Source organism: Xiphophorus maculatus, chromosome 13, assembly GCF_002775205.1.
Source record: "Xiphophorus maculatus strain JP 163 A chromosome 13, X_maculatus-5.0-male, whole genome shotgun sequence".
Taxonomy (NCBI): Eukaryota; Metazoa; Chordata; class Actinopteri; order Cyprinodontiformes; family Poeciliidae; genus Xiphophorus; species Xiphophorus maculatus.
In genome coordinates this window covers 21,889,970-21,906,835 of record NC_036455.1, presented here as the reverse complement: position 1 = coordinate 21,906,835, position 16,866 = coordinate 21,889,970, and the positions used below count along the sequence as shown (strand labels likewise).

Below are 16,866 nucleotides of genomic sequence, written 5' to 3'. Positions count from 1 at the left end.
TTGGCTGTGCACAAACTTTGTCCCTTCAAAAACGTGGAGTGCTTACACGTTTTTCATAAAATGGCAAAGCAGAAAAAGGTCCCTTTGTATTTAACAGATCTGGGAAGAATAAGAAAAATCTGTCAGAAATTTAATATTTTGAATTTAATCTCTCCTATTACACTTATATGCGTTGTATGCATTGTTCCAAATCTGCAGCAGAACGCTCATTTCTGTCTGCAGTTGGTGTGCTGGTATTCTGTGTGCCTACTGGCAGGGACAGACGGATGCTTCAGCATGTGGCAGAGTGCCCTCCCACCTGCTCCTGCTGACACCTTGTCACGAGCAAATAAGAGTGCTGATGTGGTTTATGTTTGTGCATATGTGCATTTAGAGAAAGGACAAGTAAAAAGCGTAAGATTTTCTGTTTAGCAGGACTTTAGAGTTTATAAAACGGCTGACACATAGTCAGGTTTTGTATCTGTATAAATGGACTGTTAAGACCAAATTCTGTGACAAAACGAAACATTGAATTCAGTAGTATTTTTGAGTTGAAACACTTGAAAATACAGCATCTATAAAGTGGAATCAATACTCGCCAGAAGCTGCAGCTACCTACCAACTGCGGTGATTATTAACCACAAGTCTCAATATGATGCTCCCTTCCATAACAACAAGAAGTCTTTTTAATCTTGTTTTAATTATAGCTTATGAGCTGACCAACTGTGTGTGTCTCTTCTTTGTGGAGGCATCTCCGGGTAGCAGCGGCCATCTGTTCCGTCTCACTGTCTGCTTTAAGGGAGGCGCCGCCTTATGGATGGCTGCCTAACAAACAACAGTGGAGTAAATTCACCTAAGGGGAGAAGCTTCACCTTCATTTGACTGGGAAATCAGCCTAAAGCATGATTAACCAGGAACTAGCTCTCCCTCTGCCTCCGGTGCGCAGCCTTCAAGTGTTGCTCAGTAGAAGGCCTGACAGGGCAATTACAAACAGGCTGAGTTGGTCTGCGTGCACCGCTTTAGTAATTATTTGGAAGAGCTCACAATGCGGAGCTTGGTCTAACAACTTGGCAGAGATGGAGAAACAGGGCACTCAGTCATGGAAAACATGGCATGACATGATCTCTTTTCTCGTGAATGGAATGTAAATGTGGCTGGCTAAACAGCACACCCACTGCAATTTCAATCATAATATTCATCTGGTTTGATTTAGTTTATTTGGCTACTGTTTTCATACACTATGAATTTGCCCCCCTTTTTCTCACATTCCAAATTTTAATGCATGTTTTATTTTTGATTTTCTGTGACAGATCAGCACAAATTAGTACCTCATTACAAAACAGAAAGCAAATAATTTAATTGTCATTTTTGTTAAAAATGCATTTTTGTTAAAAATACAAACAGAACTTGATTGGGAGACATTAATATTCAGTGCCTCTTTACTCTTGTAACCCTGAATGAACTCTGGTTCAGTGAGTATCCTTAAATGTCACTTTTGTGAAGCTAAACCAACTGTGTGAAATTTATAAATACAGATGCCCTGTGAGGTGTGTTGTGGAACATTAAAGACCAAAACAGGTGAGGCAAAAAACAGCACATCACCTACGTATAACAGACCATCCACATTGTTTGGCAGCATCATGCAAAGGGGAACTGCTAAATACAGAATCTGTGGCAATACTTAGAAAATTATGTTAACAAATGCTTTTCATCCTATTTGGAAAGCTCAAAAGCTTAGTGCCTTAATGACTAAGTATAAACTATTTTGCTATGACGAATGACAGAAAGGTCAATCTCTTGATATAAAAAGGTGAAAGAGACTCTCCCATATACTTGCAGGTTTAATTGCAGCAATTAAAGTTGCAGACTATTAATCACTATGAAGCACATAAAAATCTATGGTTGAATGTAAATGAGAAGAAGTTCTATAGGTGTGCATATTTTTGTATTCCACTACTTGTTCAAAGTATCTGGGAGAAAAAGCTTTTATTTGCAATAGTTCAAGAACATTCCTGGAAGAATAAAAACAATGACAACAACTATACATACACAGCCTAATTTATCACTTAACCAGTAATTTACATCTTAACATACATCAGTTTAAATAGATCAAGTTTAAAGTGTCAAGAAAATATCACTTTATTAAAGCAGCAGTAATTTTTGACTGAGTATACTATGCCTTCTAAATCCATCATCTAGAAAAAAAGAGACAAAACAATGAAGCATCTTTCATCAAAGCTTCCTGGAAAATGTACATTTCCAACTCAGTGTGAAACCCCTGCATTATCAACAGTTGGCCCAAACTTGATTCAAAATAAGATAATGAAAAGCAAGTAAAATATGTGGTATAAACAAGGGTTGCTATCAACATGTTTGATATGATCGAATGGAATATGGAATTTATCTGTCTTGGTATCTTGTTCACTTTTCATTAGAGCCACAAGTTAGCCATTTGTACTCTGTTGCAAATTTACTGACATCCAGTGGCAGAAAGAACAGGCTACAATAATAATCATTTTTTTAAAATCCATATTTTACAGTCATCTTAAGTCTTTTGCATATAGAAAATATATGTATAACTTCTTTTTTTCTTTCTTTTATTTTAAATATTGCTACTTTTGACTTCAATTACACACACATTTTAACGAAGTTTAGCCGTAAGAAACACTGACAGGTAGAATTTACCGATACAGGGCGTAAGAACCACATTACCCAAGATGCTGCAGGATTCTTCCAGTTTTTGGCTTTCCAATCACGTGACAGTTAACTATGGCTTCCTTCTCGTAGTGATAGAGGCTTTCTGTTGACAACAAGGCAGTATTAAAGATTTATTCATTTACTTGCCTTTTTTTTTCACACAAGTTGGACTCACGATGCAGAAGATAAAGTCTCTTATGGCCCGCCAGGTGAGGAAAAACATGCCTTTATACAAGGACCAGCCGGTCGTTTGTATCTGGCAGCTAACCTAGCTAACTGGCTAATTTGACAGCTCATCGTGTGGCATTTAACAGGCGGGGTAATACGGGACAAACTAAGTATTTTCACCTAGTTCTATGAAGGTTTAGACTTACCACTTTGTATAAAGAATGGCCTTTTTTTCTCCTCTGGAGAAACACTAGACGTTCAGTCCGCGAAAACACACCTGCACACAACAACAATGAATCCTGGGTGGCTGAAGAAGTTCTCAGTTTGCACAAGAAGTAATGTTAGATTGAGTAATTTTAAGACACAACAGAGCATATCACTGTCAGTAATCTGCACCGTCAGTTCCACTTTTTTTTGTGTGTGTGTGTGCAGTAGTGTCATGGTAGCCGTATGAGAAACGGGAGCTGGCTATACGGAGAGAAAACATTAATTAAAGGTTTATGGTGGGTTTTGTTTTTTGTTTGTTTTTGTGACAGGGCCTCAAAAGCCCCCAGGAGAGCATGGCTGATCTGAGTCCAATGGAAAACCTAAGGATCCCGAGCACGGTAAGCTTCCTGTGAAACATGATAGAGCAGTATATGTTATGGTTTCAGCTAAAACAAAACCCATCTGCAATGTCTTTGTTGTCCAACAAAGAAAATGACATACAATTTGTGAATTCACGAATGTGCTGAAAGTTTGTTCACAAATTCATTAGAAATGCGTCAATGCATGGATACTTACAACAAAAGTTCCATCATTCCTTCTAATATTTTGTAATGGCATTTGAAAAAAACCCTCTTTTAACATGTTATTACAATTCTTTGGGAAAAAATGCATACACATTTTCTTATTTCTGTCATGTTAAAATCAATCACTTTGTTGTCTTTTATTGGGATTTTTGTAACAAACCAACACACCATAACAATGAAATGAAGGGAGTGAACTGTATTTTTATTTATTTTATTTGTACAAATAATCATCTGAAAAAATAATTGTGTATTTGTATTCATTCCCAATGAGTGTAACTCAGTAGAGCTCCTTTTAGCTGCAATACAGCAGCAAGTTATTTTGGGGGTATGTCTTGAACAGCCAGACTCAAATATTTTGCTGCCTCAAAGAGACTGTCCTCTATTTAGCATTCATCTTCAAATCAGTTCTGATCAGCTCTCTTTCTCCTGCTGAAAAAAAAGCATGCTGCCAGTACAGTTGTTCACAGTTTGGATGATGATGTGTTGTGTTGATTTGCCGGTACTCAACATTCTTTCATGTCGGCCAAAAAGGTTAACTTTGTTTTCGTCTGATCAGAGCACCTTATGTTCTTCACTTTCACAATTATGAGGTCTATCACATAAAATCCTACAAAAATGCATTGCTTTTTAAGGTGTAGCTTACAAAAAATTTAGAAAATATTAAACTAGATGTTTTTGCAAGGCAATGTAAGAGACTTCCCATATAACAAATTTATTTTTAAGTAAGACTTCCTCCTTGCCAAAAAAGCAAAGAAAACCTTTATGTTTCTCATTAAACTATCATGTATTCACTTATGAGGAATAAAATGTTGTCTAAATCATTATACATTTTCATGTATATGGTGATTAGACTAACCCAATTTGTTCTCAGAACAGCCCGGGTGATTGGAATAATAAATAAATTTAGCGCCTTCTCCTTTAGCTTTAAGCGTTTGTCTGCAGGTCTCTGGGTTGTGAGTGTAGTTCGACCATGGCACTCATAATTCAGTCATATTTTCTTTGACTTTTTTTTTTCAGGTAATGTTGCATGTCAGTATTTGATGATGAGATCAAAAACGGAAGTAATCTCTTTGTCAGTTCACTTATAGGGGTTGGAAAACCCGTTGTTAGAAAGCTAATGTTTATGTATATTTTAAACCAGAGTTCATATTAATTGTTATGTAAATACCTGGCAGACATTTTTTTTTAAAGTTATTGATATATAAAATGAAAATGGTTGATATTGCTGCATGACTGAACGGAAAACATTGTTTAGCTGTAATCATAGCTACAATAAAAGAGACGGTAGTTTCTGAAGTAATATTTGTTTACTTTCATTAGATGCTTTAGTGTCAGGTGGCTTGGCCAAACTGGAAACGCAGCAACCAAACACTGCTTTGAGTATAGATGTTATCACACCTGCTTTGTTTGGCCTCGGTGTTGTGAAGCAGCTTCGCATAATGAACAGGAATATAATGGTCAGCATTCTGCAAGGATGTTTGGCCAATGTAACCTGAACAAAAGAAAATGTGGTTTTTAAAAGATGATTCCCTGAGTGCAACAACTGCCATAATGTGTTTGTGATAACTAACGAGTATTTTACATTAAGTAATTTTCACCCAGTCTGCAAATTTGTTTTAAGACAGCCAAATTGGAGGGTTCAAATTCAAGGTTTTAGTCCTTTTGTCTCGTAAGTCCACAGAATATCTTTCTGAAGTCTCGGGAAGATGTTTTTTGGTTTTTTTGGGGCATTTGTGAGATTGACTTTTTATTTGCCTATTCTTTTTTGTATTGTGGCATCATGAACCCTGACAGAGAGATATATAGGCACCCTTATGACAAAATTTAATCGGTGGACTGATTTATGCTTGTTCAGGTCTTGTTAGTCATTTACATAGTATGATTGATTACTAATTAACAGTTTATTCTTTTGTGTCTAGATGCAATGTAATCATTCAATTCACAATTGAAGTTTTATTATTGGGATTCTGCAGATTAAATATTTCATAGTATATTTCAATGATTCCTTTCATTCAGTCTAAGCTCCCTGAAAAGGAGAGATTACCCTTCAGAGAAATATAATTTTGGTTGGTTTAAGTTTGATGATATTTTAATTAATCTGACTGTTGTAGATAGTTGTAGATAATTTTAACAGTAACAAAACAATTCACCATGTTGTGAGCAACTCTTGAAGCATGGTTGTGTAGTGAGTATGTTTTATTTTTTGTTTTTAGGTAAAGTGTACCAATAGTAAACTTAGTCAATGTTATTATAAGTTGGGATAGTTGTCAGTAGATGTAAGCAAGTCTTTGTGAGAAGGGGTGTTAAAAATAAAATACCTCTTAGGCCTCTTTACTACCAGTCACATATTCTTAAGAAGTACATGTACAAATGAGGAACATTTGCTGAGGCACATATTCTTAAGAAATACATGTACAAATGAGCAACATTTCCTGAAATGTATCGCACTAGCAAGTATTACAGAAAAAAATCTATAAGAGTTTAAAATTTAAGTGACAGTTTTCGGAGCGAATGAAGGAAATCACAAACTCATAGTCAGCACTGACTAATCGTGCTACCGCAAATAATGCAGTAAACAGTTAAACTGTAGGTTTTCATTAGAGGTATGTGTTTACTCTTACGCAGGGACACGCACAAATGGCTTGGTGAGCAAAACCTTAGACAGTTACGAGATTCTAAATCTAAACTTCTCTAGGAAAGGTGACAAACTATGTATTATTCTTGATACTGATTATCACTTATTGTTTTTCATACTTTAATTGTGTTGTACTTTAAAATATTAGGGGTTCTTTGTGACTTACCGGAAGAGTCATCTACTTCAAGTTGTCAGATTGGGGATATTTCCTTGACTCAGTTTTTCCGAAAGAAATCAGGCTTTGTTGTGGCTGGTGAAATTTAACCTGACTATTCAAAATATGTGGTTTATCAGTAAACACATGGTTTGAATAAGGAGGACCAACAAGTTTTCCAAATGGGGGCAGGTTGTATTGAATATTTTCTCTTTCAAAAAAATGAAATCATAATTTCACTGAGTATACTGTATATGTGCTTCTATACATGTATATATTTGTAGTAAGCATTCCCATGCTTATGTATGTTTATATTCCATATGTTTATTACATTGTTTGCACTGCTTTGGAGCTGGCTTTAACCTCAGTGTACATGTGTTCAGCGACAAACAATAAATTCTAATTGAAGCTTGACAAAAATCGAAAAGGAAGAAACTCTTGGCGTCAAATACTTTTTCTCAGCAATATATGTGACATGCTGTTCACTGCTAACATCCTCCCTGTGTGTTCAACTAAAACAAAAAGAGTCGTTGGTCAATTTGTTTCATGCTCTGACTTCACTATAACACTTGATGTCTCAGCTTACAAATAAATGAAACGGCTCCCCACACAAACACCCATCATCCTTCCTGTATGTTAGAGAATAATACATTACTGTCAAGCTGAGGAAGACTGTGACCTAGCATGCTGCGGTGTGCAGTGGAAGGAGGCCAGTGGACTTGATTTTTACATGGTACTATTGTACTGAAACTGGAGCCTTTCATGGGTTTCCAACCATTTTGTTCATGATTTGAATCATTTATCATCTTCCAGGAGCCGGCTGCTGCATGTGGCAGGCTGAGAGCCAGAAGTACTAGAGCTGATGATTGATAGATGATGCTGTTGAGTCGCTGTAAGGACTCAGGCTTGAGAATTTGATAGACAGTTATACACCTTGAGTGTGTGTTGCACTGTTTTAAACCGAATGTACTGCAGTTACTTCTTTGGCTTGTTTTGATAAAACAATCAGCTCTACAATATTATGTGCTAATGTCTTTTGATCATTTTCTAAAATGTTTCATTTTCTTTGTGATTTAACTGTCCACAGCTATTAGAATTGATTGTGAAAATTTTTCAGAAAAATCTCTTAGCTTCTTATTGCATAAAATTAACACTTGCGTGTGTGTGTGTGTATATATAGGTGTGTATATATAGCACTTGGTCTTCTCCTGAAACATTTCGCAACATTTAACCGTTCCTCTAACCATCTCTATGTCAGAGCAGAGGGTTATCTTTTAAGCTCTCTTATTTTCTGGTGCACTACTGAGAGAGCCTTTGAGAAAGGTTTATTTTGGACTGTGTACAACCTCATCTATGTTTATTTTACCATGGGTTTTGAATCATTATGCTGTTGAAAGTCCCAGTGATGGCACACATTCAGTTTACAACTGAGCTTCTGAAAATCTTACTTAAAATCTACTAGCATTTCAAAGATTTCATAATAACATGCGCTCAGTTTCCAAGGGTCTTTGACAAGACACCGTCCCACTGAATCTGGGGTACTTTCTCATAGTAATCCTCTACTTCATGCCAAGACCAGGTTTTGTTGGTCGCCAAGAAGCTCAATAGCAGCCACATTGTTCCAGTTTAAATCCTGGTATTAATTATCAAAATGCACACAATTAGATTTCAGATGGCAGGTCAGGAAACGGCTTTATTCTTCAATCAAACCGGCTGGCAAGATAGTTTCTAAAGGTTGCCATGGGGACTTGGTGACATTTGGATACTTCTCCTTTGTTTTGATAAACTTGCCTTGTTTGCAGTAGTTTCAGTTGTTTTAAGCATGCTCATTATTCCTCTGTATGTAAGTGCAAGTTTGGGCAAGAAGCTACTTTCTTAAAGCCCTTTTATGTGCTAGGAAGATCAACACGCTCATCTTTCCTATTTTTTCTAATATCTTGTGTATATCCTTGACTTAAAGTAGTTACAAATTGAAAATAATATAAGTTTTATTTTCCTCCACGTCTGTACAAAGAGTGTAAATATTTGTGTTTTAATTAATATATTCTGCCAGAAAGTGGGAAGTTTTGGTGTTGTGCTTATATTGTGTAATGCACTGGCGTGCTGAGTGGAAAAAATGCAAATGTTTTTAATTTCTATATCTATTCATGGTGTCGCTGAGAGACATGATAGTTACTGTATAGCAGCTTGAACTCTAGTATCATCGGAGTTCATGCAGTTACCGGTAACCGCCAGCAGGGGTCACTCTTTATATGCGTAATACACATTGATAACAAGACACTTGGAACCATTTAATTATCCATATTAAGCAGATTATGTATTAAATATATTTTACCACTCTTTGAATGGTTGAACATTTAATGAACATAAGTCATATTCTTGATGATGTTAATTTAAATTGTGAGTTTTCTAAAAATAATAAAAACAAAACAATTTTGAATTGAGCGGAAGACGTGTTTATAGTGTACAAACGTATATTGACACGTCTCAGATAATGTGTGATTATACATTCAAGAGCTAGCCTGTCCACTGACGCAGACCGTAAAATGACAACATCACAGTGTTCAAGCTTGTCAGGTCAATGAGAGACGGCGCTAAATGGAACATATGAAAGTCATGCGCTTCCAAGTGAGACTTTAATATTGTTATTCTAAAACTAAATATTTAAATCAGCAGCTTCCCGCCGGTTCGGGTCACAAATTGAGCCTTCTGCTGTGTCTATAGCAGACGAGAACATAAGCCCAGTTAGCCTAAGATACATATTGAGCAGTGACTTTGGCGAGTAGGGCTTTAATTTGTTTATCTTCTTCTCTTCTTCTCTCGGTGCATCTTGTGACGTACTTTTGTTTGTACTTCCTTTTGTAGCAAGCGGGGCCCTTTTTGTTTCAATCCCCACTCTCTCCAATAAAACGTCCACTTTGACTCTATTGTAATACTTGTTAAACATCCTGCACTTAGGATGCAAATAGATTTCCATTTTCTGCAATGAGATGACAAATACATTAATTTGCGGAAAAGAGGGGCGGGGGGACTGATGGAGAAGGACGGTTTGTTTGTCCCTCATCCTTCAATGTGAAATTTGATCAAAACATCCCAGCGGGTTCCTGTTTGGGGTTTTTCACTGGCCGTGCAGGGGTGTCTGTTTTGTGTTATTTCTGCAGCTCGCAGAAGGGAAGGTAGGGAATTATTTTACTCGGCGTAGCCTCACGATGAGTCATTCTCTCAAAGGTGTTTCAGTTTTTGCAGCTATGAGACTGAGAGTGGGGAGGGGGTGAAGGGAAGCAGTGTCACACAGCAGAAGTTAATTTCCCAAACTAAACATGAACTAACTTCACAGTTAACACACAGCCATCGTCTTTCTCTCACTCCTCTTCTTCTTTACCTTTTGCACAGAGTGACTCATCCATTCTGCCCTTCAATCTTTTCTTTCTCTCTTTTACACTTTCCCTCTCTTTTGAGCTGATTTTCCCACCCACCCATCCGTTTGGTAGCCGAGCATATTCTCCCGTTTCTCTCCTCAGTCTCTTCACCCCTTGGGATCCTGGTTTGCTCCTTTTTTACCTGATTCAAACACAGCAACATGCACCTGAAGGCTTCTGCACACACAACAATAGACAATCTGATGGTTCATTTTAGTCCTCCTCCTTTGCCCTGTATAAGACAATCTATTTATAGAAGAGTAACAGGGACTCCGTGGGTGGAAAACAGTGAACTAGATGATGCTATGTATTACAGCGGAAAATGAAATTACATGCATTGTGGTGTAGGAATGTCAACCAGCTTGAAGCAGATTTAAATACTTGGATGCCCTGTTGATGCCTGCTTATTGTTGTCAACAGTTATTTTTGGTTAACCTACTGTTTCATGCAAAATCATAACTTTTATGGATGCATTGATTGAGTTTCTCCTGTATTTATGTACTTTCAAGTTATTTTAACCCCATGACCTGTTTATTACTTTGGTGCATGTTAATGTTCTGAAAGGTAAAGATTGTGCTTCAGGTTATTACAGATATAAAGCTTCCTTCCACTTAATATGTAAGTTTATGCAAAAGTACCTGAACTCCTCCATGTTTTGTCAAATTACATCCCTGAGGTTCAGTGTATTTTCTTGGCCCTTTGTGTTAGACTATAAAAAAATAGTTTATAATTGTTAAGTAGAAGGAAAAAGCTTCATTATTCATTCTTATCCTACAAATAAAATTAAAAGTTTAACCCCTTTAATCTAATACACTGGTACTGTAGTGAATAAACACAATTGTATAGACAAAAACTGTACCAGAGTTTGAGGATGTAGTTGTGATCTTTATTGAAGAAAGTACAGAAAAAAACATGGCCTACATGGGGATTGCAGCATCATAACCGCGGAACACTTTTATTCAGCAGGGATGGAAAGGCTAAAGTTGGTGTAAATATGGATAAGTAGGCTGTAAAAGACTTGAAATGTTCACCTTCCAGCATGAGAGATACCCTTAACACAAACAGGACTGCAGGAGATTGCTTCAGATCAAAGAATATTTACTTTTTAGAATGGCCAAGTCAAAGCATAGACCTACAGTATATCCAAATAGGAATGTTAGGACTTGAAAACCACTCTTCACAGATGCTCTTCGCCCATACCGGTTGACTTTGAGCTATTTTTATACTAAATTTGGCAAGATTGTCAGTTCTTCTGTGTGGTAGAGACATGAGTCAAAATAATTGCAGCTGTAATGCTCTTCAAAGTATCGACTAAATGGGATACCAACAAACGGGACATTTTCCAGATTTTATTTGCATGTGAACTTGTTGCTGCAAAGTGAGTAACTTGATTCAACTGGACGAGTCTCCTGAGATAGAAAATGTTTGACCAATTGCAATAATAAACTAAACTATGGTTCATTGTTTTAAAACCATGGTTAAACTGGAAAGCATGTATTCAATTTTGAATCACTGAGTAAGGTTTAGTTGAAGTAACTATACATATTTCTATCTATAAGTTGAATTGTTTTGTGTAAAGTCACGACAAAAAAAAAACTATGAAATACAATAACGTTTGTGATTGTAATGTATAAAAGGGATATAAAAACTTTTGCAAGACCTTGTATAAAGCATATGTCATAATCAAACATACACATCCACAGGAGGCCTTCAGCATAAGTGGCCCAGCTATTATTAATTGAAATATCATTATTTCGGTGTGACTTTGTGTCTTTTCTTTAGTTGTAACCATTTTTTCTTGTATTTTGCAACACTACATGTCCTCCTCCACTTTCGTATTGACGTGACTGCATCACAGCTCATTAAGGATGTGGGCTTAAGGCTCCTTCTCCTAAAAGAGCAGCTGCAGCAAAAAAGCTCAATGGATGCACAGTGTGTTAATCAATAAGGGTCTGATGTTTCTCAGGGATAGAAGTCCTTTATTTTTCTGCTCCCCGTTTCTCCTTGACCTTTGACCAGTAATAGAGGTGCAGGCTTCACTCAAAACCTGTCTTTAATGTTTGGTTTTTTTTAACCCTTTTTTGCCACTCCTTGCACCTCACCTTCTGCTGTTCTGACTTCTTATTGCCTTTTGTTTCACCTTCAACTTTTCCCAAAACTTATCTGCATGTTTTTCTCATCATGTCTACCTTCCTTTTATTGCTTTTCCCTGTGGCAAGTTTGCTTCTTGTAGTTTATTCTCTTTTTTTTGTGTTTTGTTTTTGAAAAGTGTAGAAATACAAGCGTCACAAAAGTTTCTGTGAAGAGTGTCTTTTTACAGCTCTCTCCCTTCCTGTGGCCATCTCCTGATATGTCCTCCAGGAGGAGTTGAGGGAGCTGAGGCAGCAGCCCATCGACCCCCAGGCGGAGCAGGAAATCATTGACAGCATCGAAGAGGTCTACTTCTCCAACGACTCCTTCGACATGGTGCGGCACGAACTGGAGGTCAGTCGCTCCGGGATCGTGTTATCGCGTAAACGAGTCCCACTCTGTTCAAAACGATGAGACTGGCTCCTCAATCGACCTCCTACTTTTTTATTTTTTCAGGATAACGATTGCATCAAAGCTCGCCACATTTCAGCGACTTTAATAACAGTAGCATTGCATATCAAATGGGAATAAATATGTTCTGCCGCTGCTCATTGAGCCACATCTGACTGGCAGGAGTAAAAGTTCTTTCTTACCTGAGCTGCTGTCTCTTACGCTTTTACTGAGCTGCGTGCACATCACCCAGGTCCGGATTGATGGATTGCATCCACGCGACACAAGAAAGGTGTGAAATCTCATTAGATTTATCTTGGTATTGCTACACCATCCGAAATGAGACTTTCAGTCAAGAGGAAAGTAATTACCTCTCATGCTTTGAGCCATGGATTTGTAATATCTTCTTCTTTTCTCTAGCAAAGTTTGTTTGCTGTTTACCAAATAAGATTCTCTTTCATCTTGACTAATCTGATTTATGATCTAACAATGTGTATTTACTGAATAAACTCCTCTTTTCCTTGAGTAAAGAATCAAAGTTACCTTTAGTCACAGCAGCTGAAAAAGCTTAAATTCTTTGAGAAGCATAGTTCTTTTAGAATTTGAGAATAGAGAGAAGATGAAATCCCTGTTTTGATCCTGTGCAGGAAAAAAAGTGATTGTTGAAAGAAAGTCAGAATAATCCTGAAAATGGAAACACCAACATGCTGCAAAGGCTGCAGAAGACGTGTTTGCTTTTTACCACAGAAGACCCTGAGAAACAGTATTTACTGACTAAATTAATTTTCTATTTTAAATATGTGAGTTATCTTTAGTCTCAACAGCTAAAAAAAGTTAAAAATCTTTTAAATTCATGGTGGGATATTTAAAAAAAAAAAAAGACTCTGAGGAGGTAGATTGCCTCTTTCAACAAACAGTAGATCCAATTCCTTTCTAGTTAAATGCTCATTTGGGTTATAGGCTGGATGCCGCCTTGCAAATGTGAGAAGGGTTTCGGAAATTGGTTTATGGACACAGAAGCTTTGGCTGTTACCGTCTGTATTGGAGGAAGCGAGGTAAATATTCATTGCGGTTTAATGTTTGTCTGTGTTTCCTGTTATTATAGAAGCTCCCACCTGAGCTGAACCTTCAGGAACTGGAAGAGTACAGAGACAAACTCAAGAGACAACAGGCTGCAGTAAGTGACTACTCTCAGTAGTAGAAGCGCACAGGCAAGAAGTTAGACTGTAAGGTGTAGTATTTGGTTTTATGCAGTGTATTTGAATATTTGTTTTTAATTGTGTGTTGAGATTAATTATATGTAAAACTAAATGTAACAGTATTTTATAGACAGTTCTGTTTTGGGTACTAAAGAGAAAAAATGACAAAAAACAAAACAAAACAATAAAAAAAAAAACATATAAAAACAACAGGTCCAGAGAAATCTGTGCTGACTTCACCTTAATTTTCATTTTATTACTCTGGAAAGCTGGAGTAATAAATCTGCTCCCATCTGTGCTGCCCTCCTGTGCTGGCAATAATTTTAAAATAATGAAACAATAAAGCATCTGAAGAAAAAGCTCCCTAAAAGCTCTTCTTTTCATTTTGATAGAAGATTTAAATGTTGTTTTGCTCCATCTTGTTATCTAAAATTTGCTTTATACCTCAAGGGCCTGCCACACCTCTCCACAGCAAAATGTGTCTTGTTAGGTGCATTTGACTTGAAAGGCTCTTTGACAGCTGGTTGTCTTCTATACAAAGAGGAGTATAGGGAGGACTAAATGGTATATCATGGTTTGCACTCTGTCTAAATTCACTTGTTTGTTCCTTTAGTTTTATCTCTGGTTTTTCCTCCTCAGCTGGATCATTTTCATAAAACCCTTTATACAGAGGTCATTTAGTTATTTGGAGTTTCACAAGGCTGACCTTTGAAATGTTTTGTTTTTATAGCAGCATATGGAAGACCAGCACTTTCACAAACCAACATAGATGCTACCCACCTGTCTCTCTAGCGTTTAAATATTTCTTTTTAGTTACCTAATAGCCATTCTTTTTGTTGTGTGCCACATGTTTTCACCACACACTTCATATCCCTTATTTTTTTTTGTACACTACTCTTCCACTTGCCCTCTGGTGTACTGGCTGTTTAAATGAGACATTGCTCCAGACACTTTGGCATGGAGAAATAGTAGCCTATAGCATAAGTGTACATAAGCTGCCTCACATCTTTCCTGTCTGAAATGAAGAGAAAGATGTTTGTGGCTGTTTGTGGTTCTCCGCCTTTAGGCATTTGGTGAGCTGTAGCAACTGGTCTGGGCTTGTGCCAGACAGGATATTTGAAGGTAATTGTTTGTGTTGTTTGGTGTTCGGTGTACATGACATCTCGACTTGTGTAATTGTTTCCCTTATGATCTTGGGAAAACATAGATTTCTTACTTACTGCCAGACCTGGAGTTTTTCTTTAGACCAACTATTCTGTTGCGCACTGATCATTTTGGATTACTTTCTAGAAAGTCCTAATAAAGTTTTTATTATCATCCTTTTTCTTTACAGGTTTTACCTTTAAGGTATATGTTGAAATATTTATTTATTTCACTAAGCAAAACCAAGTAGGTAGACTGATTACAGACTGTTTGCAAGTCTTTAATCATGTTCATTATTATGATTTTCCACTTACAATTAACAGAAGCACAACATTTAATTTCTTAGACTAAAATTTTACCTTGGACAATTAAAAAAAGAAAATTTACAGAAATGTGGGTTTAATGTCTGTTTAAAGGTTATATTTTCTAAAGGTACATTTTAATATGACAAGCAACCCTCATTGGAATGCATACTCTAATTTACTGAATATGACTGTCTCCACAAATGTGGCCCATAATTACAGTTGGAACTAAATAATATACATTTTAATACAACTAGAACTGTGACACACCAGCCTGGACAAGAACTCATAATTATCTTGCCACCATGAGCATTGTGAGAATGCTTAAGGAGGACAGAAATCTCTGATCTCTGAAGCTCATTGTTAGAGAACAGCAGGAAAGACTGGCACTTCGGAGTCATTATGTATTCATAGAGATCAGGTATATTCGGAAGGGATAGAAGAAAATAAGTATATCTTTCCCACCAACACAAATGGAGAGATGTTGAGTCTGGTAAACTCTTCTTGGATTTTAACTTGGACTGTATGCATTGATCAGATACAACTTAAGACAGAGCTTTTAGACAATTAACATTCCAGGTGTTTTTGACATAAAGGATAAAATGGGGGAAAAAAAATACATCTCATTTCCACTACTTGCTATGGTGGAGGATCTGTGATTCTTTTGGACTGTTTCTCTTCCAAGAGTCATGGGAATCATTTTAGAGGTTTGATTACTTTCATGTCTTAACCAGAGGTGACATTAGGTGTGAAGGGCTCTGTATTTTCTATATTAAAGTGAGTTCAAGCTAAAATATTTATGGATGCATGGTGTTTTCCTTTTATCTATAGAAGATTTTCTGTGTTTAAGTAAGCTTATTAGAAATGCCATGTTGCATCAGAAAGACAACTCAGCAGGAGTTACAGCGAGTCTGTGATTGATAACATGCTATGATTTTATTTTGTTTGGTGTGCTCGAAGAGTTGTTTGGCACTAAGATTAATCCCGTCCTCTGCTGTTGAGATGTAGGATAAATTCAGAAATATGCTAATAGGGACAGATTATCGAGACTGCTGAATTTTATGTTTTTGGTAGATTTTATTTGGAAGCGTGCAACAAGAATGAGTGGAAAAGTGAAACAAAAAAAATCAAAATGTTGTTGGAATATCCTGAAAATATGAAGTCAGGATTGTGACTTGTGTATGCACTGTGGTTCATCAAACTAATGGTGGTCCCCTGCAGCCAGCTTTGAACAGACCACATTCCCTCTGAGGAAGCGATAATGATGCTTTTAGACTCTCAGCATAAGGGTTGCCCTGTGTCGGCCTTTCCCTCTGCTAGCTGATGTGGAGAGTCCTCCTCATGCTGCTCAGTTCACTGTTGGTGTGAGCATATGTAGCTCTGTGGCTGTAGTACTCGGAATAACAGCTAGTCTGCCAATTGGACAATATGTGTTTATATCTATGTTTACTATTTTCTCTTTGCTCTTGCTGTGCCAGAAAGTCCACAAATGTGACTGACACATTGACTTGTTTTACCTTTAAAGCCACATCATGTTAATCACCAACTAATGAAGAACAACTTTCTCAGTGAAGAAAGAAATGATTGATAAATACAAAGTATAGTACACTTGTGAATTGGAAGGAAAAATCCACGGTTTATTAAAAATGTTTCACAAATAAATATGCAAATGCACTCTGCCCGTCTTTTCCTCCAAAATTTCTAAATACAAGGCAATCAATTGCCTTCAGAAGTCAGCTAATAAAAAATGGCATCCTGTGTAGAATTCAAGCTCTGTATAAATACAGCGCTTCTGTAAAGGCCTCAGAGGTTTTTAGAAAGCAGGTCCTGATCATAAAAAGCAGCCCAGGGTCTATACA

The 16,866-nt window shown here is 36.9% G+C and overlaps 1 protein-coding gene across 2 annotated transcripts in view; it reads left to right on the top strand.

Annotated features, from left to right (window-relative positions):
* The first annotated feature begins 2,741 nt into the window (after positions 1-2,741).
* The window catches only part of vps50 (VPS50, EARP/GARPII complex subunit), a 115,052-nt gene continuing 100,927 nt past the window's right edge, over positions 2,742-16,866 (top strand). For both annotated transcript variants that reach the window (XM_023344992.1, XM_023344991.1), the window contains exons 1-4: positions 2,742-2,885; positions 3,381-3,449; positions 12,205-12,327; positions 13,469-13,540. In XM_023344992.1, coding sequence (XP_023200760.1) covers positions 2,853-2,885; positions 3,381-3,449; positions 12,205-12,327; positions 13,469-13,540 — 297 coding nt within the window. In that variant the 5' untranslated portion in view covers positions 2,742-2,852. The remainder of the gene's footprint in view (positions 2,886-3,380; positions 3,450-12,204; positions 12,328-13,468; positions 13,541-16,866) is intronic.